The 27,805-nt window shown below is 56.3% G+C and overlaps 1 protein-coding gene across 1 annotated transcript in view; it reads right to left on the bottom strand.

Moving 5' to 3' along the window:
• Positions 1-27,805, bottom strand: part of SHANK3 (SH3 and multiple ankyrin repeat domains 3) — a 61,289-nt gene that overhangs the window by 18,935 nt on the left and 14,549 nt on the right. The window contains exons 11-21 of the mRNA XM_088025458.1: positions 27,349-27,551; positions 26,136-26,249; positions 20,811-20,886; positions 20,442-20,524; positions 19,748-19,872; positions 19,515-19,647; positions 18,485-18,565; positions 14,392-14,415; positions 10,666-10,796; positions 9,968-10,052; positions 3,362-5,615 (exon numbers count right to left, since the gene is read on the bottom strand). Coding sequence (XP_087881584.1) covers positions 3,362-5,615; positions 9,968-10,052; positions 10,666-10,796; positions 14,392-14,415; positions 18,485-18,565; positions 19,515-19,647; positions 19,748-19,872; positions 20,442-20,524; positions 20,811-20,886; positions 26,136-26,249; positions 27,349-27,551 — 3,309 coding nt within the window. The remainder of the gene's footprint in view (positions 1-3,361; positions 5,616-9,967; positions 10,053-10,665; positions 10,797-14,391; positions 14,416-18,484; positions 18,566-19,514; positions 19,648-19,747; positions 19,873-20,441; positions 20,525-20,810; positions 20,887-26,135; positions 26,250-27,348; positions 27,552-27,805) is intronic.

The raw sequence follows: 27,805 nt of genomic DNA, 5'->3' as shown, positions 1-27,805 counted from the left end.
CGAGCTACAGAACAAGAGCTGCCCAGCAGCCTGCGCAGGCACCACGGCCCCTGCCAGCTACATGGAGGGCCAACTCCATGTGGACACAGCCCCCTGCCTGGAGCCAGAAGTCAAGGGTGGGCAGTGGGGCCCACTCCAGGGGGCCGTGGTTTCACTCAGGTCTGAGGACAGGAGGGGGAGCACAGAGGGAGAAAGGAAGTATGAATGGGAGCAGAAAGGAGTGCAGAGGGAAGGGGAAATGGGAAGGCAGGGCAGAGGGATGGCTCAGTGAGGCTGGACTGATCAGGTAGCACTGTGAGGACTCACGGATGAGTGACTTCAGAATACACATGCTATTTGTGATACACATGACTGATAAACACAGGTGTCATCTAACGAATGAACAGGTGTGCATTTCTAGGAGAGGGGATTACTGCACAGAAACCCAGTGTCTGTCACCAGAAGGGCTTTAACAACAGAGGCTCCGGCTCAGAGTGAACAGAGACTGGGGCTGGGGCCGGACAGACACCACCACTTGCTGCAACAGAACCTTAGTTTTATTGTCCGGAAAATGGAGATTATACTACTGTCCATCTAACAGAATGGCTGTAGAGGTGAAATAATACGACCTGATGTTTTCTAGTGCAATATCTGGCATTCTTTTTTAAAAAAAAATTATTTATTTGAGAGAGAGAGAGAGTCGGGGAAGGGGCAGAGGGAGAATCTCCAGCAGACTCCCCACTGAACACAGCGTCCGACACGGGGCTCGATCCCACAACCCCGAGATCATGGCCTGAGCTGAAGTCAAGAGTTGGATGCCCAAACAACTGAGCCACCCAGGCACCCCTGGTATCTGGCACTCTTATTTCCCACAAAGGGCCTGGCTGAGTGCACACATAGTGAGAACCCACCATGCTGTAGGCCTGAACGCAGTGCTTCAAGGTGATGCTGTGTGTCACCCTCATCATCTCACACGGGAAGGACTGATGTTCACAGAAGGGGCTGGTCCAAGACTACAGAGCCCAGATGGAGGTAGCTGAGAGTTGAAATCCAGGGTCCTCTGACCCCAAGCTGATGCCCGGGGAATTAAACAAGCTGCTGAAGTTGGGAAGGGCCAGGTCACAGGGGACATGTGTTTTAGGTCATCTGGCATCTGGAATCCTGGTAATAGTACCCGATTCTCCTCTGGAGAACCACCCTCCCTCACTCTCAGCACCTGTTTGCTAGATGGGGTGACCCTGTGCCCTGGCTCCTAGGAGAGAGATGACTCAGGCCTGGCCAATGGCAGCCTTACATCTCCCTGACCCCAGTGATTCACTCAGAGGAAAGCAGGGGACCCACATGAAGCCAGTCAGAGGCTGGAGTTTTGCAAGGACTACTGAGTGAAAGAGGCTCATTTTCCAGGGGACCCACGGAACAGACGGGATATAAAGTTTGCTACTGCGGGTCCCGCCCTTCCCCATCCCACACCCAGAAAAGAAAACAAACACAGTGTCCTGGTGCAACCCAGAGCCATGGAACAAGGGACCCTTTCCCTGACAGAGGAGAAATGCTGAGGACGCCCAGCTGCCTCGTGGGAGCCAGCAGAGCAAATGACACGACCCGGGCTCACCTGAGCCTGATCATGGGGTTCAGCAACCAGTAAATCTGAATCATGCGTCTGTCCTTCGGTGGTATTTGTCTTAAGCCACCTCCCTAGATTTCAAATCACAAAAGACAGTGCTTGCATTTAGCTTAGTTCTTTCATCTGTTCAGCAAATGTTTATTGAGGGCCTGCACTGTACCAGGCACTGTGCTGCCCACTTTAAATGGCTTTAATGTTCATTGGGACCAAGGGACACAGAGGAATGGAGGGCCTGGGAAGGGAGGAGAAGCAGAGATGAAGATGCGGGCTGGTTGAGGGTGGGTCAGGGAACCCCCACCCTCAAGGGGCCAGGTCCTGCAGAGGCCTAGGATCCGGGCTGCTCATCCCAAATAGACACCCCTGGCCATACCTATGCCTACTTCTCAGGGCACTTTCAACATTGCCTTGCTGGACAGAGGGCTTTCACATTCAGCTGGGAGTTGGAAGAGGCAAAAAGGGGAGAGGGCCCCAGAGCAAGTCCCTGAGATGACAGAAGCTGAAGGACAACATTCCTGGGCTACTTAGGAGAGGCACCATGAGCTTCCCAAGCCCCAACTTATCTTCCGAATCCTTAACTGGAAGAAGGTAAATCAGACAAGGCTTTGTGAGTAAGACCTGAACCCTTCACTGCTTTGTGAACTGTGCCTTCCAATGCCGACAGGAAAGGGCCCACTAGGCTAGTCTTCAGGGAGCAAGAAGGAGGAGCCAGGCGGTGGCACCCCACACATTCCCCCACAAAGCCAGAACAGTGAGGAGGGCCTAAGAGGCACAGAAGGCGAAGGCAGCTTGAAGAGGGCGGACAAGGGCCGGCCAGGGGATGACCAGCTCTGCCTCAGACCAGCACCATGGGCAGGAACCAGTTCTCCCATGTATCCATGGAGGCCACAGGCCCGAGGGGGATCCCCTTCAGGAGCAGAGCCTTGGGAATGGGGTCCTCGAGGAAATATCCAAGGGATCAGCCCAGGGGCTCTGGCAGCTCTACCAGAACAGCACCCCAGCCCCTTGCTCAGCCCCTACCCTGCTCAATTCCCCACGCTGGTAGGAGGTGGGAAGAGAAGACAGATGGACAGGGAAGGTATGGAGAAAGCGAGAGGGCAGATGGAGGGTGCAGAGGTGGTGTGACTTCCACCAAAGAATGGCTTCTAAATGCACTTTGAAAGTCATACACTGGAATCTGTGTTTAAGGGACACTGAGGCAGAGCTGAGAGACAGAAAACAGGAAGTTGGTGGTGGGCCCCCAAAGGAAAAGGAGTCTCTGTACTCTAAGCCTCAAAAGGAAGCAAGGCAGGAGGAAGCTATAGGAATGGTGGCACCAGCCATATCGCCACAGGGGGGTGGGGGTGGTGGCAACTCCAGAATGGACCACAGAACAACCCTTAATAGTAGAGGCAGCCTTGCTCAGGAGCAAAAGAGTGAGAGCCCACATGAACCCAAGGCAGGGAGTCTCCAGGAGGGTTGGGGAGGTGCTCATGCCCTGCCTGGGTATCTCATGGGTGCCTAGCTCCCATTCCCAGCACCAACAGGGATGGAGAGAACAGCAGCCCTGATATTTCAGATCCCTGAAAGAGACTTCTGTCTCAGACAGACAGCAAGGGCAAATAAAGGACAGAAGTGGACAGGGAGGGATGCCATGGACAGGTAAGGGATGGGATAGAATGGACTGTGGAGGAAGAACAGAGGAAACTGTGGATGCACAAGAGGAAGAACACATGGGGCCATGGACATGGGACAGGACCCTCCCCACACTGCCCTGCTCACCGAGCTGCCGCGATGGGCGACTTCTTGGCAGGGTCCAGCAGACCGCCCAGGCCACCAACCGGCTCTTCCCCCAAGGAGCGTGTGTCTTTGTTCAGCTGCTGCAGGCGGGAGCTGAGCTCACTGATCACAGTTGGTTTGTCATCTTCGGGCCCAGGGAGCCCCCGGCTCTCCACGGGGTCCCCCCACAGCTTGGACCTTCTCTGGAAGAGGTAGCGAGGGCGAGCAGGTCCGGCAGCGGAGGCCAACCCAGCAGAGGCGGCATGGTGCTGCTGGGCCATGAGCTCACTGTCCGAGGACTGCTTCAGCAGCGGGTCCCTGAAGGTCACCGGCCCCTTCCCCAGCGGGGACTTGAGCTTGGGCTTGGGAGGCACTGGTGGCTTCTCGAGTAGAAAAGTGTGTCCGTCGGCGAAGGAGGTGTGGGTGTCAGTGAGTTCCCCGCTCTCCGAGCTCAGGGTGGACATGCTGGACACCGTGGAAATAGTGCTCGTGGTCTCCAGGTGGGGGTCGCTAGAGCTGCGTGTGTCAGCCTCCTCCACCCCCGAGTCAGCCGCAGACTCGGGAGCAGGGGGTGGCTCGCTGCTCGGCTTCCCTGAGGCCGGGCCTGGCACCGTGGTGGGCGAGGGACCTGGGCCAGGAAGTGGGGTGGCCAGCAGGACCCCGTTGGCAAACTCTTCAGGAGGTGGCACCAGCCCAATGCGGGCCAGCTCCTCCCTGGTCTCCTCATCACTGGAGGACAGCTGGGCAGGCGGCAAGTTCACAGCAAATACCAGCTCTGGCTCCTCCTCCGAGCTGCCCTGGCCTGGCCCAGAGTCTGTTGGCGGGGTGCTGCCAGGGGGCTGGGCCCGGGGACTGGCCAGGGGCTCCGCCACCACTGCGGACTGTGTGGGGGCCGGGGCCAGGTCTGGGGTGCCCGGACGCTCCTCTTCAGCCCCCAGACCGCTGGGCTCCTGCCCATTGCTGGTGGCGTGCACGACGATGAGGCCAGCTGGGCGCTGCAGGGATGTGTCCAAGACACTGAGGATCATGGACTTCTTGTCCTCTGGCGACTTACGCTCCTCCCGGGGTGCTTTCTCCGGCTCCCTGCGAGCAGGCACAGGAACCCAGGCTGGGCTCCTTGGGGAGAAGGCTGGGGAGGCCAGGGGCCCTCGCTCAGAGTCGCGGGCCTGTACATCCACAAACAGAGGCCCAGGGCGGTCAGCGTCAGGGCTGTGCACTGGTGTAGGGGACCGGGAGGGCGCCTGGGAGGCCAGAGCCCGTTCACGGGCAGCCAGGGCGAGGGCCAGGGGGGAGCTGGGGTCCAGGGGTTTGCCGGTGAGCGGGTGGATGAAGGTGGAGCCTGAAGGCCCAAGGCTTGGGCCGCTGACCAATGGCTTCAGAGCAGAGACGGGGGAGGGCAGGAGCAGGTCACGGCCGGTGGTGGGGCCGGTCCCCAGAAGGCGCTCATCGATGGAGCGGGAGGGCTGCAGGGAGGGCAGGTCCGCACTAGGAGGGCTGCCCTCGATGGCTCCCACTGAGAGGAACACGGTGGAGCGGCGCCGCTCCTCCAGCCGCCGGTCCTTGCCTGGACCTGGGCCACCAAACGTGAGGCCAGGGCTGTCCGCAGGGCCGTAGTCGAGACCGCTTGGCCGAGGTCCACGGTGCGTCGGGGAGGGCTCGCGGGCGAAGCTGCCGCCGACAGGGCCAGGGCTGCCCACAGCCAGGGCCGCACGCTCCTGAGCATCTTCCACCTGCAGCTGCTTCACCAGCGGGCTCTTGCGGCGCTGAGGCTTGGAAGGTGCGAAGATGCTGGCACTGAAGGCGCCCAGGTTGGCGTAGGGACTGTCGGGACCCGGCGGCCGCGGCCGACGCTTGGGACGCTCTGGTGGGGTGGCTGCAGGAGGGGGCCGGGGGACGTCGCCCACCTCTGGCGCAGAATCCTGCAGGATGATCATGGAACGCGCACGCTTCTGCCGCTCGGGGTAGGGCAGCGGACCCAGGGGCGAGCCAGAATCATACAGGCCTGCAGCCCCAGCGCCCAGGCGCGCTTCCAGGCCGGGTTTGAAGCTGGAGCGCACTGTGTCATAGGCGCGGCCTGGAGGGGGCGGCGGCGAGAAGGCGGGGGGCGGCCCGGAGTCAAAGTAGTAGGGAGCAGGTGGGGGTGGCGGCGCGGTCTGCGGCGGGGGCGGGATGCCACGGCCCTCGCGCACCGAATCTTGCATCGATGTGCTCCTCGGGAAGCGTCCCTCCAGCAGGGACGCCAGCTTTTCATCCTCCCCTGTGGATAGAGGGGATCCAGTGAGACCAGGCCCTTGCGGACTCCAGCACCCGCCCTCTGCAGAGGGCAGCCATGGTCCCAGACGCAAGGGTTGCGAAGACAAACCCTTAGAAATTGGCGGAAAGTGCCAACCAGACTGGGAAGACGGGGTCAGGGAGGGCGTGGAGGCTGGGGTTGGAGAGCAAAAGAGGAGGTGAGGAGCCCAGGGCACAGAATCTGAGCAAGGCCCCCAGCCTGGGCTCCTCTCTGGACACCCAGCCTCTCCACCCCAAGCCCGGTGCTGGGTTGGGAGGGCTCTTGGGAAGACTTGGGGAAAGGTATTAGTTCAGATACAAGGTAGAGGAGCGCTCCACCAACGGACTGAGAAAGGACCCAAACTCTGACAGGTATACCGGGTCGGGGCCAAGACCTGCCCAAACCCCACCACACTGAGAGGGCCCAAAGAAGGATCCCCAGTCATGAAGACAGAACTGCCAAGAAGAGGTAGGTGGCTGGTGCAGGGCTTCCATCCAAGACTGAGCAAGGCCACGTCACAACAGTGGAACAAGCAGGTGTTGCTGGGAGCTCCCTGGTGGCAACCAGAGATGGGAGGAAGGGAGCAGGAGTGACACAGTGACTATAGTCAAAGGGGCAGCAGGACTGTGGCCACTCGAGCCATGCATCTGGCACAAAGAGAGCTGGTGCCCAGGTGAGAAGGTGCTCTGTGAAAAGATAAGCCCTAAGATGCTCCATCCCAGAGACCCAAATGGACTGACTGGGAGACCCTGCCCAGTCACTGTTGTAACCTTAGTGGCTGAATTTCAGTAAGACTGGGTGAAAAGGAAGGAAGAAGAATTAAAATCGAATTTTAGACTAAGCACCTGATGCATGTTTCAGTTTTACTCCCTATTGGCTGTGTGACCCCAGGCCAGGCCCTGAGCCCCTCTGAAACTCAATTCCCTCATGGGCAACATAGTCTTAAAACGATACCCATTCTGCCTGCCTCAGTGTGCAAGAGGTAGGGTCTGTGCAAGAGTGGGGCTGGAATGCTCAGGGCCCTCATTGTCCTGCTGCCTGGCTAGAACCTGGCAAGACCTCCCAAGTGTCCTTGTGGACACCGTATGGACACCTGTGCTATAGGTGTGTTCAGTTAGGCTGCAAGTGTTAGACAGCCCAATCTGAGGAGAGTGGATGAATGGCCCTTCCATGTTGACACGCACAGGTCTCTGGTGGACTGCCTTGGGAATCTACACCTGGCTTCACTCTGTGCTTGGTCACATTTTTATGACCTCACTAAAGTGTAGATTGCCTGTTCCCAGCCACCCCCTCCTTTAGCCACCAAGGTGGTCAGCTCAGGCCTCCCACACTGCACTGTTTACATCTTGTCCTGCATGACAGCTCTTGTACCCCGGGCACAGCAAAGGTGGGCTTTCATGGGAAGACTGAGGCTTGAACTCTAGCATTAGCAGTTACTGTCTGATGTTCCTGAACCTCTTGGCATGTCAGTTTCCTAATCTCAGGAGAAATGGTGGCCCCTGTTGGGGGGCTGCCAGAGCTGGAGCCATTTAAACCCTACAGCACAGGGCTGATAACCTAGAAGCATCCCAGTGAGGAGGCTGAGATCATTCATCACCATCATTTCTAGGTCTGCTTCCACCCCCACCACTGGACACAGAAATTTGTGCCGAGTTCATTCTGGGTTTCCTCCCCACTGCATTTACTGTGTATCACATAAACACCTGCCGAGCACCCATAAGCCCAAATGTGAGGCAGAAGAGAACTCCATGGGAAAAGCTTGCGCTCCCAGAAGATGCAGATTTGGCATGCCAGATTCTAACTTAGGATAAAGACAAGTCACTTGTCTGGGATGAAATGGGGAATCTGTTCTGTTACCAGCCAAGGTGGGGTGGGGCCTTCTGCCCAACAAATAGTAGCAAGCATTTCTCAAACATCTACTGTGAGCCAGCTTCAAGATGCAGAACCTGTCTACTAACAATATCAGCAGGTGTTGCCTGTCCTCAGCTTGTGAGTACAGCCCACTGGGTCAGCATCAGAGTAGCCTTGAAGACAGGCACTAGATAGTCCTCAAGTTATGGATCAGGACCCTGAGGTTTCAAGGACTGAATCATGTGCCCAGGGCCACAAGGGGTGAGAACCCTGGGAATCCGACACCTCAGCCAACATGTTGGTGATGAGCAGCAGGCCAGGGCAAGGGAACTGAAGATGAACGAACCCCTCTCACTCACTCATGGACTGAGCATAGGAGGGTCCAGGAGGAATCTCCACCAAGAGGCTTACATCCTGCAGGGCAGGCACTGAGATTTGGACCTGTGGTGGTCAGTCCTGGCACTGGGCTAGGCTGAGGGACAGGCCATCTGGACAGAGTAAGGGCAGGTGCAGAATAGCAAATTCTGGTACACCCAGGTAAGAGGGAAACGGAGACAAATGTCCCCAGATGAAGTAGGAAAGATCTGAGGCCGGTCCACAGGAACCCAAGGCAATGAAGAGCCCACTAGGGATCAACCGGAGGGATGTAGGGTGATATCTGCTCTGCAGATATCAGGCCAGGCCTGGGCAGTTGGCTGGCCTGATGTCTTACCAGAAGACAGGTAAGGCAGCTGTGTGACTTTGGGCAAGTCATTTTACCTCTTTACCTGTTTCCTCATCTGTAATACAGAGGTACTAATAATATCACCTCAACAGGGTTACTAAAACCTTAAGTGAACCAGTGTGCATAAAACACAGTATTCTAGAAAGTGCTAAGTAAGTGTTTACTCTGATGATGAACAGACGATGGGTGTGGTGGGGTGTACACGGGTAGATGGATGGACAAGTGGACAGGTGAGTGATGGGTGGGTGGGCAGGTGAGGGGGGACTAGATGCCTAGAGAGATGAGCAGTGGGTGGGGCCTGTGAGATGACCCAGTCAAGAGAGATGGCTAAGTGTGGGGTATGACAGCAGCGGTGGGGCATGATGATGTCCCAAGGAGACAGGTGCAGAAGGCAAAGAGACTAAGGACACAGCCTTTAGAAGTACCCATGTTTGGGGCGCCTGGGTGGCTCAGTTGGTTAAGAAACTGCCTTCGGCTCAGGTCATGATCCTGGAGTCCCGGGATCGAGTCCCACATCGGGCTCCCTGCTCAGCGGGGAGTCTGCTTCTCCCTCCAACCCTCCCCCCTCTCATGCTCTATCTCATTCTCTCTCTCAAATAAATAAATAAAATCTTTAAAAAAAGAAGAAGAAGTAACCACGTTTGGTGTGGTACGTGTGTTTTGGGGGGGGGGGCATTAAAGACAGAACAGGTACAGCCTGAGAACTGAGGGAAGAACCCAAGAAATGTTGTCCTAAAGCCCTGGGGAGTTGAGTGTCATGAGGGAGGGAACAGAAAAATCAAATGCTAGTTGAGGTTAGAGAAGGACTGGTCATGTGTTCACTGGAAGGAATACCCTGGAAACCACTGGTGACCCTGGTGGGAGCAATTTGTTTTAGATATGGACGGAGCTAGCCTGCCCCAGGCTGAGGAGCAGGTTGGGGACAGGAGACAACAAGTAGAGGTGGCTTCTGGAGAAAACTGGCTGTGAAGGAGAAGAGAGATACAGAGCAATACCTGGGGCGAGGGGCAGGCAGGTTCAAGGGAAGGATAAGTCTAGGGTCAGAAACTTGACATTTATTCACTCTACAGATGGAGCAGCCAGGATAAGAGACCACCCAGGGACAGGGATGCTGGCGTCTATGGAAGGTACAGGACGGTGGTACCACTGGACAATAGGAGTGGAAGAAAGGGCGCACACCAGACGGGGAGCGGTGGATGGGGGTGCGCACACCGGACGGGGAGCGGTGGATGGGGGTGCGCACACCGGACGGGGAGCGGTGGATGGGGGGTGCGCACACCGGACGGGGAGCGTGGTGGATGGGGGTGCGCACATCGGATGGGGAGCGGTGGATGGGGGTGCGCACACCGGACAGGGAGCGTGGTGGATGGGGGGTGGTGGATGGGGAGTGCACACACCAGACGGGGAGCATGGTGGATGGGGGTGCACACACCAGACGGGGAGCATGGTGGATGGGGGTGCGCACACTGGACGGGGAGCGGTGGATGGGGGGGTTGCACTATGGATAGGGAGCAATGGTTGGAGTAAAGAAGCCTCAAGGGTCTCTTTTAGGCACAGTGTCTCTGGACTGGGGGAAGGAGCGACCCCACATATGTCCACAAACAAGGAGAATCCTGGGCTGTGACCTGGGAGAGGCAGTTCTCAGAGGGAAACTGGAAACCCCAGCTGAAGGGCTGGGAGACACAGGGTCCTCCAGCCCCACATCCACCCCAGCCCCAGCCCCATTCCTTCCAGCCCCGTGCAGCCCCCAACCCAGCCATACCTACAGACTTGGTCCGTGGAATCCCCTTCCGCAGGGAGCCGGGCAGCTTCTCTGGGCCTGGGAGGCCCTGGCGCTCAAACAAAGACTGTGGGAGTTGGGGGGTTATACGGAGGTTCTGGGACACTGGGGCTCCCAGTTCTCCATCCAGCCCCAGCCATCCTCCTAAGCCTGAGATCAAACACCCCATGCACTAATTCCAATGGTGCTGGCACTGATAGGGCCTGACCCAGGATTCAGACCCAAGCCCTGAGGTCTCCAGGTAGCAGGGGCACAGCCAGTGGGGGCCTGGGCATAGAGTACTGGATAGGGTTGATATGGATGAGGCTTGGGGAGTAGCCCAGAAGATGCCAAGTGAGAGGAATGGCAGGGGGACAGAGACTAAGTTGTACCCTCCACAGGGCTGGGGTGCTCTAGGTGGTCCTGGGTGTGACTATGCAGGAGGTACTGAAACCCACAGCCAGAGGAGTGAACACTCAGCATTATGTTCAGCTGTGGCCATTCTGGGGCTAAGATTTCCCCACGTGTGAGAGGAGAAGCCATGGGGTCCTTCACCACCACCCCTGGAGAGTAGGGCTCAAATGATGGACTTCCACCCCAGAAAAATGCACACACACCCAGCAGGGGACGTGGAACTCTGACCCCCCATGCTCCCCCTGCCTCCCCACTCCCCGTGCCCCCCAGCTGTTGGGATGACTTACACTGATCTCAGCAGGGGTGATCCTCCGACTTGTGGGCCGCTGTTTGACCGTGGCGGCTCTTGAGTCAGCATCTGCGATGTCTGGCCTCAGTGTAGGCTCCGCGGCGGCTGCCAGGATCTCATCCAGTTTCTCTGCACAGCCAAGGGAGGCACCATCTCAGCCACCTGGACCCTAACCTGCTCCAACCCCGTGCAGCCCCACTGCTGAGTCCTCCCCGCAAGGCTGGTCCACCTGGTACTGCTGATGGAGCCACTGGACCCCACCCACCCCATGTCCCTTCCTCCAGACCCGAGACTGGGGAGACTGGAAGCCAAGCAACATGCATCCCATCTGAGTCCTATGGCCTCTCTGTCCTCGGGGGCTGGTCCAGGTCACCCGCTGGAGCCCCACTCCAGGAAAAGCCTGACTGACCATTAGGGAGAGGACCAGGGGAGGAACAGCACTGTTTGGAGCCCAGAGTCTTCTCCTCAGCACCTGGCATTTCTCATCTGTCTGTGGCCCTGCTGTTCCTGGGGGCCACAGCCCAAGGACAAACTCTGGTGTACAGCAGGTGCCCATAAAAGATGCAAGTAAGTCAAGAATGAGTGAACAGGGGATCCTTCTGAAAACAGAACTCACAGTCCCAGGTCAGGGAACTAAAAAAAAAAAAAAAAAAATTGGCCCTAACGCAGACTAGGAGGCCAAAGAACCTTCACCCCAGAAAAGCAGCTCCACCCTGGGTGGGAGGCGCTGAGAAAAGAGGAAGATATTGGGAGGGCTGGTGCTGAAGGGGCTTCCACCAGCCCCACAGGAAGAAGGTAAGGAAGAAGGGCTGACAGACAACAGGACCCAAGAAGGGGGGCCTCAGGCAGCGTTCAAATCCATCATAAAGAAAAGCTGTTTGCTTGTTTTTATTAAAGCTGTTTAATGTTTTTAAAGGTGGTGTTTTTGCTTATCAACATGACTTGGAAATCTTGTTAAACACGTGTGTCTGAGAACGAGCAGCTCTGCCTGGATGACTGGGGTGGTGCCCTCAGGCCCAGCATGTGGAGTGCAGTAGGGGTCGGGGCCAGCTCCTGTACCCACAGTAGCCCCACCTCACCCCCCTCATCACCCAGGCTCTGAATGCCCAAGCTCTGAGAGGCTCTGCCAAGCCTAGAGGACCATGCATGTGGTCATGCTTGGCCTCTCATAAATGCCCCGTCAGAGGACACGGTCAGCCCCACCACCTCCCACCAGCACCTCCTGTCTCTGCCTCCACAACCCACTCAGCAATCGCCATGGGGAAAGAAGTCAGCTCCTCCCAGCTGGCTGGAATCCAACCCAGACCAGACCCACACTGCACACCAACTCTGTCCTGACTTAACCTCTCTGTGCCTCAGTTTCCTTATCTAACAAAGCAAGCATAAAAACAGCAGCTGCTTCAGTGTCTGTTGTAAGAATTGACATGGACATAAGAAGTGCTACAGTTCTGCGCTGCTCAGGGTTAGCACTGAAGACACACTGCACCTCATCTCCCCAAAGAGCCTGTGGGCTCCCAGAATGTCCTGAGTGTCCAGCCTGGGCCCTGAATAATACAGGAGTTCAACAAAGGTTACAACTCATCAGCAGAACCTGCTCCATCTACAGATTAGCTCACAGGTCCTGTGCCTGGCTCCCAGCACCACTGGGAGAGCTCCTTAGAGAGGTCGTCTTCTTTGTTTTTGTAATGAAGCAAATAATTTCCCTTTGGAAGCTGAAACCACCATCACCACCCTTTGTTCAGTTCTTGGTGACTTCCAGTTAGAAGAGCTTCCCATGACCCTTCTCTCATCCCTCAAAATCATACAAAGAAGATGCTGATACTGCCCTCATTTTACCCAAGAAGAAACTGAAGCTCTGAGAGAGAAAGTGCTCCAGATCATAGATCCGATAAGTAAAAGATCAGACTTAACAACCATGTTATCCAGAAGCCACAGACATAAAGACATGAGCAGAGAAGAAACATTTCCATGGGGGCATGCGCTCCCCTGAGCTGTGGATTTTAGAAGCTGCATCTCTAGGTCCAGAAGAACTCAATCCCAGAAACCAAAGCACTGTGTACATGAAGTTAGCAAAGCAAATGTTGTTGGACATGGGGTGGGGTGTTGGACATGGTGTTGGACATGGGGTGGGGTCCCACCATGCTGGGACCAGGCAAGAATTATTTCCAAAAGGGAAAGAAGAATTCTGCAAACTACAAGCTGGTGAGGTTGACAACAATCCCCACCATTATTAGAAAATACATTCTTAAATAAATTATTTTAGATACTTAAAAAAGAAAATGAAGCCCATTAGGAACCAGATCTGGGACACTGGGAACTACACACTCCCCTCAGCCTCACATACACCAGTTCTCAAGATTCCATATGCGGTGGGGACACAGCTCGGGGTGCAGCTGCTTAAACAACCAGAACCCAAGCAGGAATGAGGGGCCACAGGGGCAATGAACTGTCCATCACTTCCCCTACAACTGGAAGAAGTGCACAGGTCACTACATAGCACCCTGGGAGCCCTGCTAATGAGCTAAGCAACAGAACCAAAATATTCCAGAAACAGCTTGTGTGTCTGCCTCACAGGGTGAAGAAAAGTGTCCCTAGAGGACACCTAGTTTTAATCCCTGAAAAGACAGTGGGGAAAGCACCTCACCTGGGACTGGGGCAAGGAGCAATGGGAAAACTGAGGGTAAGACTGCAGGCCATGCTGGAGAGCCTAGGCCCAGACAGATGGGGCCAGCATGTCCCTGGCATGGGGAAGGCCCTGTGGATCCCACAGTGAGGGATGGGTGGGCCCCAGGCACACAGACAAAAGAGTGAACACACCTGCCTGGGGCCACAAAGCCACCTCAGGCTTCCATCTGGCTCTGACTCCTATTTAGCCAAAAAAGAGTCCCCTGTCCACTCGAGAGATGGAGGAAGCTGGTGGAGGCCAGGCCCTGAGATCTCACCAGATGCTAGACCTCAGACTCTGTCCCCACATGGAGGCTGCATTGCTTACAGCAAGGCTGGACACACAGAACACACAGAAAGGAGCCTCACAGGATACAGATGAGGCCTGAAGAAAGGAGCAGCGGGTGGTGAAGTCAACAGCTTGGGCTATGTTGGGCAGAGGAGCTCCAAGCTCCCTCCCCAGTGCTGTGGGGCCCAGACCCCTGCTCCAAAGGGATGGTCATCAGCACTGGGCTTGACCCTACAACAGGTCAGCACAGAAATGGGACCCACACACCAGGCACAAGGAGCCCCCAGAAAACAGGCAAAAAGGAGCAACATGGGCCGGAGCTGAGCAACCAGTGCTCCTGCCCCCACTGGCCCAGTCACCATGCTCCCTGAGGAGACCCACAGCTGAACCCTCTGAACCCTTCCCCTACCTAGTTCCAGGACATGGCACATACTATGGCCTCCACTGGGAGGCCCTCCCAGCTCTGCCTCATCAGGCTGCCTCAGTGGCCCTCACACCCACCCCACCCCTACTCACCTGAGCCCCCAAAGCCCATGGCTGTGCCTCACTATCACACCCCCACATAGCCACACCCCTGGGAACTCCCCACCCGTCCTTCCCCAGCTCCCTCTACTGTGCCCACACCAGATTCCCAGGGAGAAGGCCAACAGGAAGGTACAGCCCAGGCTTCTAGACCACCCTGACTTAAAATGGAACCTCCTCACACATCAGCATTTCCCTAGACAGAGATCAGGTAAAGCTGGGGGCCTGGGGACCCAGCAGATGACTCACCCCCTTTCCTTCTCCGGATGGAGGCTTGCAATCAAGAAACAGAGCAAAGGGGGTAAGAGGCAGGCTTCATCCCTCGGCATCTGGGCCCCCTTCCCACTCCCATTTCCCCATCTTTCCCACTTCCCACCCCCCCCAACAGTCAGGACCTCCCAGATCCCCTACAACCCCTGGCCTACACCTCCCTATCAGACCCTGAGTGGCAAATGTGCCCAAATGCCAAGTTGGTACATGGCTTGAAACTCAAGGTGGAAACAACCACAAGCAGACACAAGTGTTCATGTGCATGCATATCCAAGCACGTGCACACACACACACACACACACACACACACAAACATACACACATGCATAAATGCGCTCATGCACACAGACATGCACACACATCTGGAGATGTCCACACACAACTAAACCATACTTGGTTCAATCAACTCTTTGTTCAAAAAAAAGACAACCCCCCCCAAAAAAACCAAGTTCAGAGGCTACTAATAGCTTCAGTGGTCACCTTGAGTATTCTGTGCACTGTGTTTCCAACGAAGGGCAGGTCAGTGTGTTTGCCAGACCACGGCCAATCAGGGACCACACTGGCATGGCACCTGCCCTGACATTCTCATCACAAAAGAAAAGGGACCCAAAAGTTCCAGACTTTTCATGGGAAAACAGATGAACAGGAGGGGCTCAGGCCCACCAAGGCCCCTCCCGGGCCTGAGTCTCCACTGATGTCTGAAGCCCCAGCACGTTATTGGTTCAAGCGGATGAACACGTGGTGACCACAAAGAGCGCCCCATGCTGAAGGGCACTGGGAGTGTCCCACCCTTCCTCGTCCTGCCACCTGACTCAGGATGAGGGCTCCCATCCCAACCTGTTCCTCTCAATCCCGTTTCTGTCAGCCACCTCAGGCCTTCATTTTGTGGGCATCGCCTCTGTTCACACCATCCCCCAACAGGACGCTCTTTACCTCGTCTCTCTCCCGCAGGACCTGGCTTCTCCCTGAGTAGCAAGCAACCATCTGGGCATGAGCCCCAACCCTTGCCACCTGCTTTTGCTGTGGTCTCACACTTGCCTTTCTTTCCATATGTTCAGATCATCTTCTCAATAGACTACAGCATCCTAACAGGCTCTAGCCCTTCTCAACAGTGTGACAGAGAACTGGCATGTTCTGCTGTCAGTAAACCCACAGGTCTAATTTCTGTCTTATAACAGCACAAATGCTGGATAGTGGGATGATCCCTTAGGACCTGGGGAAACCCTGATGCTGGCCTGGCTCCCTCAACCCTAGAGAAAGTCAGCCAGTGGTCTGGCTTCCCAGGACAGCAATCCTCTGGAGGCGGTAGTGGCTATTCTCTCTCTGAATGGAGCTACATAAAGAGTCTGGGTCCAGCCTCAACAAAAGCTATGATCCCTCCTCACTCAGCAGTATGGATGGAGGCTCTGTGCTAAGCTGTCCCTCTGTCCTCCCCCAGACTCTGTTCAGGTAAAAACTGGTGGAAACAATGCTGACCTAATGCAGCAAGAGTGAGCCCCTCAAGAAGACAAGGGTGTGCAGAACAACCCAGTCACACAAGCAGCAGGAGCACCCCAGACCAGTGCAGCGAAGAAGGAGGCTCTTCTACTCACTGGTTTCTTCAGAGAGAAGCATCACAGGAAGAAGGCAATTCTGTTTCCACAGGTCTCTGTCCCCTGGTCCCTGGATGCCCATGCACCTCTTTGTGCAGAACTAGGAGGGTCCCTTCTGAACATGTAGCTGAACATGGCTATGTGACAGCCTCTGGAAGGAACTCCTGGGACCCACCCACCAGAGCCTTGGTCTGGTGTCTAGCCAGACCCAGCTGCCTACTGGTACTGGTTTATCGACCAGTCTGGATTCTCCATCAGTATGGCGGATCAGCTGCCCATAGTTAGTCTTGGACCCTTGTGACCCTGGGGCCAGAAGTCTGCTGATTTCTCTGCCTCACCCTTCAATGAGCAGGTTTAGCTAAGTATAGAATTCTAGGTGGAAAAGCATTGTGATTCAAGACTTTTAAGTTCTGTTTCCATTGTCTTCTAGCATCTACTACTGCTGATGAGAAGTCTGCTGTCCACTGTTCCTTTCTAAATCATCCAGCTTCTTTGGTAGTTAAGATTTTACTTTTGTCTATGGTGTCATGAAATTTTAGTATGACAGGTCTAGATGTAGATTTGTTTTTATTTCCTTGCTTAGAATTCATACTTCTTCAAAATGGAATTTCATGTCCTTGTTCAATTTCAGAAAATTCTTAGCCATTTACTCTTCATATATTGCCTCTTCCACAATCAGTTCATTCTTTCCCTCTGGAACTCTCATTAGATGGGGATTTTCTCACTTGTCCTTCATCATCTCTTATCTGCTCTTCGATAGTTTGCATCTCCCTATCTTTCTGTGCTGCATTTTGGGTAATTTCCTCAGAATTATCTTCTAATTCACTATTTCTTTCTTCAACTGAATCTAGTGTACTGTTTATCCCAATCATGGATTTTTTAATCTCAGTGACTATAATTTTTGTTTCAGTAACAGTTCTTTAGGGATCCTTTTAAAATCTCCTTATTCTTTTTGGGGGGGGGGGAGTACTGTCCTTTATCAGCTGTCATAAAGGGCTGTCCTTTATGAGTTCTGTTAACTTCCTTAAACTTTGTATTTAAACACCTCATTTTGTGTCTTTCTTATTCTTCTATGATTTCCAGGGTTTTTATTTTTTATGCTGATGCCAGTCCCTGGGCTTGGTTCTAGTTTTCCCACTTCTCATGGGTCCACAGCCACATCTCTTGGCTTTGTGGAAGTATCAGAGCCCCAACCCCTGCCCTTAGGGTCTATATAGTGTCCCAAGCCCCCTTGGACTATGGAAGCATCATCAGCTTCCTCTCACTTTCTTAACTGATTCCTCTCTTTATTCTTGAGACCTGGGAAATTCCTCTTCCTTTGTTTTGAGTTGGCTATCTATTTTTGACTTTTACTTTTTCAGAATATTTATGGGCAAGAAAAGTATGGACTATGTCAATCTGGTCTATCTTGGTGGCTGTCCTCCTCCTCCTACACTGCAGTCAAGAGCACCTGCTTGGAAGGGGGGTGGCTCAACCTGTGGCCAGGACGAGGTCAAGGATCACTGTATTAGTAAGGTCAGCAATAATTTTGGGGGACAGGTAAGTGTTTTTCTATGGCTGGGGAAGAACAAAGCCTGAAGCCAGGGCTGAGGCTCAGTCTAGAACCAGGACCAGGCCCTTCCTGTGGCCAGGACTAGGTCAGAACTCAGCCTAGGACCAGAGTCAGCATTCCTTCCATGGCTAGAGCCATCGTAAAGTCTGGGACTAGAACTGGGTTTGAATTACAGGAAGACAGAGCATGTTAGCAGGCATGTCTATCAGGACATGCCCAATGTCAACTGCCACATATGTCAGGACACGGTCATGTATATCTGGACATGCCTATGATGAGGCTATTAATGGTCACATATATCAAGACATGCCCACAATGAGGCTATTGGGGGTCACCCTGGGATCATGCCCACATCATGCCCCATCAAAGCCCTGACACACTCTTATTTGCCTCTTGTAGCTCACGAGGGCCTATCCCATCATCATGCTAGCGATGTTCACACAGCCCTGTCAGGTCAGCAGCTCACTGTAACCCCTGCTTAACTGGTGAGTGAACAGGTGCTAAGGAGGCAAAAACAAGCATAAAGATCACACAGCTAGCGCCAGCAAAGCCAGGGAAGAGCCCAGGTCCCCCGACTCCTGCCCTGTCCTCACTTGGATGAAATGAAGGAGTAAAGTCCAACTGGAGGTGTGCAGACCCAGAGCAGCAGGTGCACGTGCACACAAACACACTGGACGGCCAGGTCCTGCTCCCTGACCATTGGTCCTGGTTGGCTCACTGTCCATCTCTAGCCTTCATGCCATCCATGTGTCATCCCCCTCCGCACCAGTTCAGCACCCACCCATTTACCTTTGACCTTCCTACCACACCTTCATATGTTTGTCTGTCTGTCCTTCCCCCGCCACGTCTCTGCCTGGCTTTGGCCCCAGCTCACACCACCTGGCTTCCCACCTGGGCTGTCTGCCCACTGTCCACCCCTGCTGCTCACCAAGTTCCTCAAGTTCGGCCGTCATGGACTTGGAGCGCAGGGTCAGCGTGGTGCTGGGGGCCCTCTTGGGGGGCGGCGGGGCTGCAAAGAAGAGGGAGGCCTTGGACCTCCTGTCCAGCAGCAGACAGCGCGGCGTGGCCAGGTGCAGGTGCCACTTGCGCTCTACCGCCTGGATCTCCTCGTACTCCCGGGAGGATGCGTCGCACTGCGCCAGGATCTTGTTCAGGCTGCGGCTGGATGCAAACTTCTTCATGGCGCTGGGAGCGCAGGGGGGTGCTGAGGGCCCCGCGGGGCCAGGGTAGTTGGGGCCTCAGGAGGGAGGTGGTCAAGGGCCCCAGTGGGGGTCACGGTGCTGGCCAGCTCCTGCCTGAGTGCCCACCCTGTCGTCCGAGGGCTGAGCAGGGGGGCCCCAGAGCCATGAGGTGGGGGCTGGGAGGGGTCTCCCGGCAGGCTGGGCTCCTGCTCCTCCAGGGCTCCCGCCAGGCCCTGGAAGCCGCTGCCCCTCGGGGGACCAGGGTGTGGTCGGCCAAGCCAGGACCTGGGCTGGGCTGGCCCAAGCTGGCAGAGCCTCCCGGGCCCAGGCTGTGCGGCGACGTCGCGGGGAGAAGACGCTTTTCCTCTTCCCTCAGGTGCCGCCTCCCCCTTCCCTCCGACAATAAGCCGCGGCAGCGTCAACCTCACAGTTGCTATGGCAACCCCGGCCTCCAGGCAGCTGCCGGCAGTGTAGGGAAGGAGGGCTCTTCCATGCCAGGGGCTGGGGGGGGACGCCGGGAAGGGGGGGTGGGGATCTGAGGAGGGGCAACCTGGGGTCAGGGGTCAGAGGCTGGGGGCCAGGGTGGGCAGCCTAACATCAGGGACTGGGAAGGCACCCAGGCCACGAATGTGGACACTTCACCTACGTTTAGGCATCTGACGTCAACAGTCTAGGGTCAGGGGGTGGGGAGAGGAATGGGGGCCTGGGGTCAAAGGTCTAAGGTCAGGAGTCAGAGGGCAATGTCTGAGCACAGAGGTCTGAAGCCTGGCTCCTCACCTCTGCGCCGAGCCCCATCTTCTTCCGGCTTCCTTGTCACAGACACAACCTTCATGACGAGACGGTTCCCGCCCTGGCGGATCAGAGCTACCACCTGCTTGTGCCCGACCTTCACCACGTTCACCCCGTTCACCTGGGACAGACAGGTGGGTGGTGGAGACGTTCCAAGTGTGTCCTCCTTAGGACTTAGAGGTCAGCACCCCACCTGCTGCACAGGTAAGGACAAGCCTCACCTCGATGAGGAAGTCTCCTGTGCGCAGCCCGGCCCTCCAGGCCACACCCTCCACATCCACCGACTCAAGATACTGGAGCGCAGGGAAGGCTGGTGTGGGTGTAAACTCCTCGATGGGGGTCTCTGCTGCGGGGGGCGGGGTGGGCAGTTAGGAAGGTGCTTCACCAGCACAGTCCAGGTGGAAGAAGCTGCCACACAGCAACCTCCCACAAGTGGTTCAACACGCTGAACCAAGCACAATTGAGGCCGGGGGGTCTGGGGTTGCCCAGGGTAGAAATCCCCCCTCAGCCCCACCAGAGAGAACTCCCATTCCATTAGACACACTCCAGCAGAGATCTTGGAAATCATCAGGGCGAAGAGACGACTGCCTTATATTGAGACATTTCAAGTCAAGAATATAGTCAGAGCAGAGGGGCAAGGCAGGGTGGGGCCAGAAAAAGAGAGTGTCAGGGGCAAGGTAGGGGAAGAGGGGCCAAACTAGCAGGGAGAGAGGGAGTGGGGGAGGCAGGGGCAAAGGACAGGGCAGGGGTGAGGGATAGTGGCGAAGCCGCAGGGGTGAGGCAGGGTGAGGGGTGAGACAGGAAGGAAAGCAGCGAGGAGGAGCAGAGACAAGAAACACCTGAGCAGGGTGCAGCCCCTGCCAGCCTGACACCCCAGCCCCACACACACTCATGGTGCCCCCTACCCTTCATTACCTTTGGCTCCCCGGAGCACAAAACCAAAGCCCTCATGGTCCCGTTTCTGCAGGACAGCCACCTTGTCGTCAATGACATAATCACTGGTGGAGGAAAGCAGGGAGGGGTGAGGAGAGCCCTGCCAGAGAGCACAGCTGGCCAGGCTGACCCCATGTGTGCCCCAAACAGGACCCCACAGGCACAGCCCACCCCAGGAAGTCGCCCTTGGACTGACACAGGAAGGCAGAAGACAGAGGTGGGCTGGTTATCACCTCCCCTCCTCTGCCCTCTTCATCCCCAGGCCCCCTCAACCAGCTCTCGTCCTCCCTCCATACCTGACGTCCCATCCGCATGCACGCCTACCCTTGCCCACCTGCCCCCCACCCGTACCTGTGTGAAGTGAGACTGTCATAGGAGCCCACTGTGTAGTGGCGGAAAAGGCGCTTCGTCCGGTCCTCCCGGGTTTCTGAGGGGAGTTTCAGGAGCTGATGGAGGGCCACATCCTCCAACTGACCTGAACTGCCCCTCAACCATGCTGGTCTCCAGCCTCTGCCCACACACACACGCGCGCGCACACACACACACACACACACGGAAGTGGGGGGCCCAAAGGTCCTAAAGTAAGAAGGCTGAGGGGACCATGTTGGAAATCCTGGCCTCTGGGGGTCAGGGTCCATAATGGGGAGGAGCTTCAGCTCATCTCTCTCCTGAGTGGCTGCACACAGCAGACGGGGCAAGTCCAGGGCCATCTTCAGAAAGAGTCAGCGAGCCCCAAAGCTAAGAGCAAAGAAGGTGTGTACATGTGCAGGGATACGTGTGTGACTTGGAGTCACGTGTAAGTGTTGTGTTCATATAGGCGTGTCGTGCCGTAGGCTGTACACACTGTCATGAAGTGTCACTGGGTCCTCACTGAAACTCTCACAAGAGCCCATGGACACTCAACTTCCCAGGTTCCCTTCCTCCAGAGCCTGCCTCTGAGTGGGCAGGAGGTCCAGGTGTGGGGCTGGGTCCCCTTCCCTGATGTCACTGCATCCCACAGAGCCTTGTCCCCATTTGTAATCTTGATCCCAAAGTCTCTCACAGCTGTTGCAGGGCTAGCCAGCTGTCCACCTGATGCCCCACCCATGGCCTTACTGATTTCCTGCAAGCCTGCAGGTTCCAGTCCACACCTGCGGCCACAAGCCCCGCCCCACGCTCCAGGCTTTCTTCTCCAGCTATCTGTAAGTAAGACTCTCCTGCACCTCAACCCCCACTCCCGCCCCTCCTGGCTTCATCTCTCCAGGACCCTGGAAGGACCCCAAGACAGCTCTACCACACTTCACATTTCATCCACAGCTCCGCTCTCATTCCCTATCATTCTAGCATTTCTCAAGATTAATTCATTCATTCAACAAGTACTTAGAGAGCGCCTGCTATGTACCAAGCACTGTTTGTCTTAGGCTCTGAGAATACAGCAAAGAACAGAACAAAACCTCTACCCTGTGGAGTTTACCATCTAGTTGAAGAGAGAGAGAACAGAAAGACAGGAAACAGGTATATGCATAACATGTCAAATGCTGGCAAACGTTAGGAGAGAAGTAAGCAGGATAGGGGTACAGAGAAAGTTTGCAGTCTTAGGGTGGTCACGTGAAGGCTCATCAGGAAGGGACAGTTGGGGAGAGGCACAGAGCATTAGGGAGCAGTCTGAGGACTCTCTGGGTGAAGGGCTTCCTGGCAGCAGGGGCACACAGGGCAAAGCCCACATAGCAGGATTGGCTTGGGATGTTCAAGGGACAGCAAGCAGCCCATGCAGCGGGAGCAGAGGGAGTGAGAGAGCGGAATGAGATCACAGAGGGAACCTATGATTGATCGTGAGCTCCTCCTAGGTGAGGACCACATCTCATGTATTTCTATGACCCCAGCACATAGTACAGTGCCTGGCACATAACAGACCCTCTAAATGCTAACTGGAGGGATAGACGGGTGGACAACTGGCTGAGTAGATGGGTGGACGGATGGACAGACAGATCTATTTTTCTACCTAGATCAAAGGTAAATAGATACAGGGCGCCTGGGTGGCTCAGTTGGTTAGGCAACTGCCTTTGGCTCGGGTCATGATCCTGGAGTTCCAGGATCGAGTCCCGCATCGGGCTCCCTGCTCAGCAGGGAGTCTGCTTCTCCCTCTGACCCTCCCCCCTCTCATGTGCACTCTCTCTCTCTCATCCTCTCTCTCAAATAAAGAAAATCTTTAAAAAAACAAAAAGGTAAATAGATACAGAAGTGGATGGAGGAAAGGAGAACAGGCTGGGAGGGTACAGATCAAAGGGCAGCAGACGGGTAAAGGAATGGATAGGTGGGCTGCGTGGGTTGACAGAGAGGGGATAGCTGGATTGGTAGATTGATGAATGTATTGATCAATAGATGGACAGATGGTTGGGGGGGTGGACAGATGGAAAGAGGGGTTGGCTGGGTGGGTAGATAGAAGAGTAGATGAACGGCAGGAAAGGTGAGTAAGTCAAGGGATACATGGATACAAGACTAGATGGAGCAGTGGCTGGATGGAAAAAAGAAAGAATCCCTATTAATATCAGAAGACACAGGTGTCAGGAAAAGTATTGGTCCCGCTTTTAGGATCCTGCCACTAATGTGATTCTCACTAAGTCAACAGACCCCTTTCAGCCTCTCCTTGTAGAAGAGGGAGATTCTCCTGTAATTTATCACCCCGACCCTCCCAGTAGCTCATTTGCTCCCTTCCCTTCGCACGCACGGCCTGTCGTGCACCTGCACCCACCACCCTGCCAGTCCCAAGACCAGAGCAGGCCAGGGCTCATCACTGCTGGGGGAGGGGGAGGGCATCAGACCCCTTCTTGCCTCTGTCACCCCTTCTCCCTACTGACCCAACTTCTAAATGTTCATAGCGCCTGCCTGCGGAAGGACCCCCTCAAACTCCACAGTTCGTTAGCCTCCAGTTTTTAGATTTTGTCAAATTATATTACATAACACAAATTCATTTTCCAGTTTTATTAATCAGACACATAGAATCCAGCTGCAGTGAGAACATATAGCATGACCCCCAAGTCCTGGAAAGACAGGGAAGAGGGAAGGGGAGGAGTTTCCAGGTGTCCTACAGACCCCCCTGCCCACACAGGACTTCCCCTCACTCTCAGCACTCTGCCTGCAACTGCCCTTTACCCCTTCTGCCCCAGACAGGCAACTGAGGGGGACACTCTCTGACGACCCTGGGCATCAGCCTGGCCCATATGTCCCGGCACAGTGTCCCCTTTTTGGCCTCTAAGTCCCTCTCTGCACTACTCCAGTCTCAGAAACAGATCTTTCTTTGGATCTGGGCCTGCTGGAAGCGGGTTCCCACGCCTGGGCTGCCCTCTGGCCTCTGGCAGAACTCAGCCCCTGGGTCCCAGATCAGAGACTATACACCCAGAGCAGCTGGTGGCTGGGTCCTCAGCTGAGGACAGAGATTACTCCTACCCTTGCCTCTCCATCCGCCCACCCATGAAAGGGTTCCAGCTACACAGCTACCTTCTGAGACTCTTTCAGGTGACAAACCCCAGAGCCACCCTGGTCTAGCAGCCCTGCAATTGCCCTGAGGCCTATAGCTCCTTCTCCAAGTTACTCCTTGCACTCTCCCATCTCCGGAGCTCCAGGCTACCCCAGCCCTCTCCACCTCCTCGCTCTGCCCTGCCTGGGCCTTTGCCCCAACCCTAAACGACCTGCACCATCAAGACGGCATGCCCCAGTCTCCTGCAGCACTACCACAAAGAGGCAAAGTTCCTCCACCTTGTCCCACGGCCACCCGACCGGCCTCATGCTCCCCACCCCAGCCCCGCCACTCCTCAGTGCACACACGAGCTTCACTCACCCAGAGCCCCTGAAGTGTGCTGGCTACAGCACAGACCCTGCAGCTCACTGCCACACCACACACAGGACTCTGCCTTCCTAGAGATGAACTAGCAACTGCCCGCACCTCCCAGACCTGCTGGGACGAGTCAGAGAAGTCTCCTCCGTGAAAGTGCTGAAAACTGTGCCAGACATCCTGACACAGCTCGGAGCACGCTAGATGCCAGCACGTGTAATCTAGAACAGCAGGCCATGTTCCAGCACACAGGCTCTGCCCCTGTCCCCACCAGCTGAACACCGAGTGGACTCCCAGCTGTCCTACGAGGCTGCTCTCCGACTCCTCCAGGCCAGCCCCGGGGGGCTCCCCTGTGCCCCCGCCCATTATAGGAACCCACCGACGTATCTGCTCTTGCTGCTGGGCACACCCACTCCTTTCTAGGCAGAGAGCCGGCCTCTGTGACCCCGCTCCTAACACAGGGCCCAGCACACATCAAGATTTGCTGTTCTCAAATCCCAGCTTCCAACTCAGCTTCTGGATCCACACAGTTCTCAAACCAGAGACTTCATTGCCCTCCCAAGGGGGAGCACGGGATCCAGTCCCTACTCAACAAGTCCAGAGGCCCCTTCTTCCCCACCCTCCTCCATGACGTTGGTACCAGGACCCAAACCTCTGAAATCACTCCCCACCTAGACACACTGCCCCACCTACCCTCCAGAGGCAGAAAACAGGGGGTTGGTGTCCCTTCCCTGCTCCCAGCCACCAGGAGAGCCATCAGGGCAAGACAGGGAATGGTTGAGTAAAGGAGGAAAGGCATCTGCTCAGGAGCAGGTCAGCAGCTGCACTCCTGCTTGCCTGGGCCTCAGCCATGCTCCACATAGGGCAGAGGTCTAGGCCACGTAGAGGTTGGCTCCCCTTGGGAAACCCTCAACCCAGGGTAATGGAGCACAGCAACCCTGGGCCCAAGCCCTCCATGTGCACCCTTGGTCTAGACGCACTGCTGGTAACTACCACTGGTCACCACTCAGGAGGGGATTCCCTTGTGACACCTGTTCTCCAAGGCAGAAATAACACTCATGGGCTGGGGCCTCCTAGGACCCCTGAGTACTCTTTGTAAGGTTATACCCCAGACACACAGCCAGCCCTGGCCTGCAAGCCACAAAAGGGGCAGCCCCTGCTTACTACTGGCAGGACTGCCTCAGATCCCCCCCCAGAGGGGTCCTATCTGGAGGCCCAGCCAGTCAGCAAGGTCTGACTAAAGCTGCTCCCCAGCCTTAGAAACTGAAACCTTTGCCCTCACATCCTCCCTCCAAGCTAAGGATGCAGCCATACCCCACCAGCTGCCCTCAGACCATCCTGGCCCCAAGGCACCCACAACAGCCCCTCTGGGCCCAACTGGCCTCATTTCCTCTTGGCTGGTCCAGGCCTCCCTGCACTGCCCACCTGGACAATCTGTCCACTTTGGAAAGACGCCTCTTTTCTCATACTGACCTCTTTACTTGTCTGCCAGCCACACAGGAATTTCACACTCCAAACACCCAGGATTACTGTGAGGACTACGTGGCAGGGGGGAGGGGTGTGCATTGTGGTCACTGGGAGTCACGTGTGGGATCACAGAGAGGTACACAATCATACTGTGTGTCCTTTGAGCAGGCTGCATGTGTCTCTGTGGCTGTGGAACACCCACATGTGCTCACAACTACGTACAGGGTACGTGCACGCTGTGTCTGTCATGTACACAAGTTTGTGTTCACTTTGAACGTGTGTTTGAGTTTAGTCTTTTCTCTGTGAATATCCATGGATTTAGCTCCAAGCAAGACCAAAGGGGAGCAAGAAGGGGCAGTGCCCCTCGGGAGCTGCTCAGGGGATGTGGGGTCACTCACCATGCCGTGTGTCATACTGTCTCATCTGCACCTCCTCCACGCAGTCAGCCGGGAACCAGCCCGTGCGGCCTTTCACGGTCCCCTCCCAGAAACCGCCCTCCCCAATGCTGAGCACTGGAGGGACAGAAGCCAGACAGCTGTCAGGGTGCAGCAGGACACCCAGGGGCCCACCCCACCCACCACCTCAGGCTCAGGTTCTGCCCACCACCCGCCTCCTTCACCCTTCCTCTCCTTCTCTCCCCTTCCCTTCCTTCATCCTCCTGGCTTTTTCCCTAGGAAGATTTTGGGATCCACACAGCAGACAGAAATGAACAGATGGACACAGCACAGGATAGGCATGTGGAGGACAGAAAGACACACAGATGGACACACTCGAGGGGGGACAACAGGCAGAGGCAGGGGCCACAAGCCTGCTCCTGCCCTCCCAGTTGACCCCTCTTCTCCCACCTCTTGTTGCCCACCCCAGGGGTCACTGCCAAAAGCTCAGGGTCACTGTGCCGTGGCAAGAGGTTAGGCCACATGATGGACCAAAGGAAGGCCAACCTCACAGCTGTCTCCTTCTCAGGCTCCCATGGACGTAGGGCACCCATGAGGATAGGACCCCAAAAATGACAGAGGCCCCCATAATGAGAGGAGCTTGTCATGGCACAGGATACCCCCAGAACACAGAAAGCGTCAGTGATAAAAACCTTCATAAAACACAAACACCCACATAATTGTCACAGATATCCCCCACAATGGGACAGGGTCCCCACATATCACAAGGATTTCCAATGAAAAAGTCTCCGAAGTGACACAGGAATCCCATAATTGGAGGAAGGTCCCTGATGGGATAGGGTCCTTCACATACACAGCACCCCAATGACACCAACCTCCATCATGACACAAAAACACCCCCATGACGAGAGGCACCTCTACGGTGACAACAGGGAACCCACAGTAGCAGAGGATTGAGAGGGACCCATATGACAGGACCCCCGTAAAGACAGACACCCCTCCCTGACACAGAGCCCTTCACGGTGACACAAGGAATCCCCAGTGGCAGATGCATCCCATAATGACCACAGCGGCTCAGAGTTCCAGAGATACCCCCAATGACAGAGACCCCGAAAACGGCATCAGCCCTTCCACGATCGCGGAGGACCTCAATCGTGCACCCGGGAGTGGTGCCCCCAAGCGCGCCCCACGACCCCGCCCCCCGCGCCCCCCTCACCCTTCACGGCCTCGCCGCGGTGCAGCGGGATCTCGCCCTCGCCCTGCGGGCTGTGCGCCTTCACGGCGATGAACTTGCGGCCGGGGACGGCGCTGTAAAGTTTCCGCTTCGGGCCCCGGGGCGGCGGCGCGGGGGGCGCAGGGGGCGCCGGACCGGGGCCGGGCGCGGGGCCCGGGCCGCCGGGGCCGCCGGGCCCGCTCGGGCTGTAGACGAACACGTAGGTGACGGACGCGATGCCGGGGGGCAGCGGGCACGCGAAGCCGGCGCCCGGGGCCTCCATGGCGCGCGGCCCGGCCCCGCCGCCGGCCTCACCGCAGCCGCCGCCGCAGCGCCCGCCGCCCGCCGCCCGCCGCCGCCCGCCCGCCCGCCGGGGGCCCGGCCCGGGGCCGCTCCATGGGCCGCGCCGCCGCGCCCGGCCCGCTCCCGCCAGCGCACGAGCCGCGCCCGCTCAGGGCTC

Source organism: Eumetopias jubatus, unplaced genomic scaffold (genome assembly GCF_037043125.1).
Source record: "Eumetopias jubatus isolate StellerSeaLion01/CBP00866 unplaced genomic scaffold, mEumJub1_p1.0 scaffold_8, whole genome shotgun sequence".
Taxonomy (NCBI): domain Eukaryota; kingdom Metazoa; phylum Chordata; class Mammalia; order Carnivora; family Otariidae; genus Eumetopias; species Eumetopias jubatus.
Note: the sequence above shows the minus strand (reverse complement) of the source record. Positions and strands in the feature narration are given on the sequence as shown.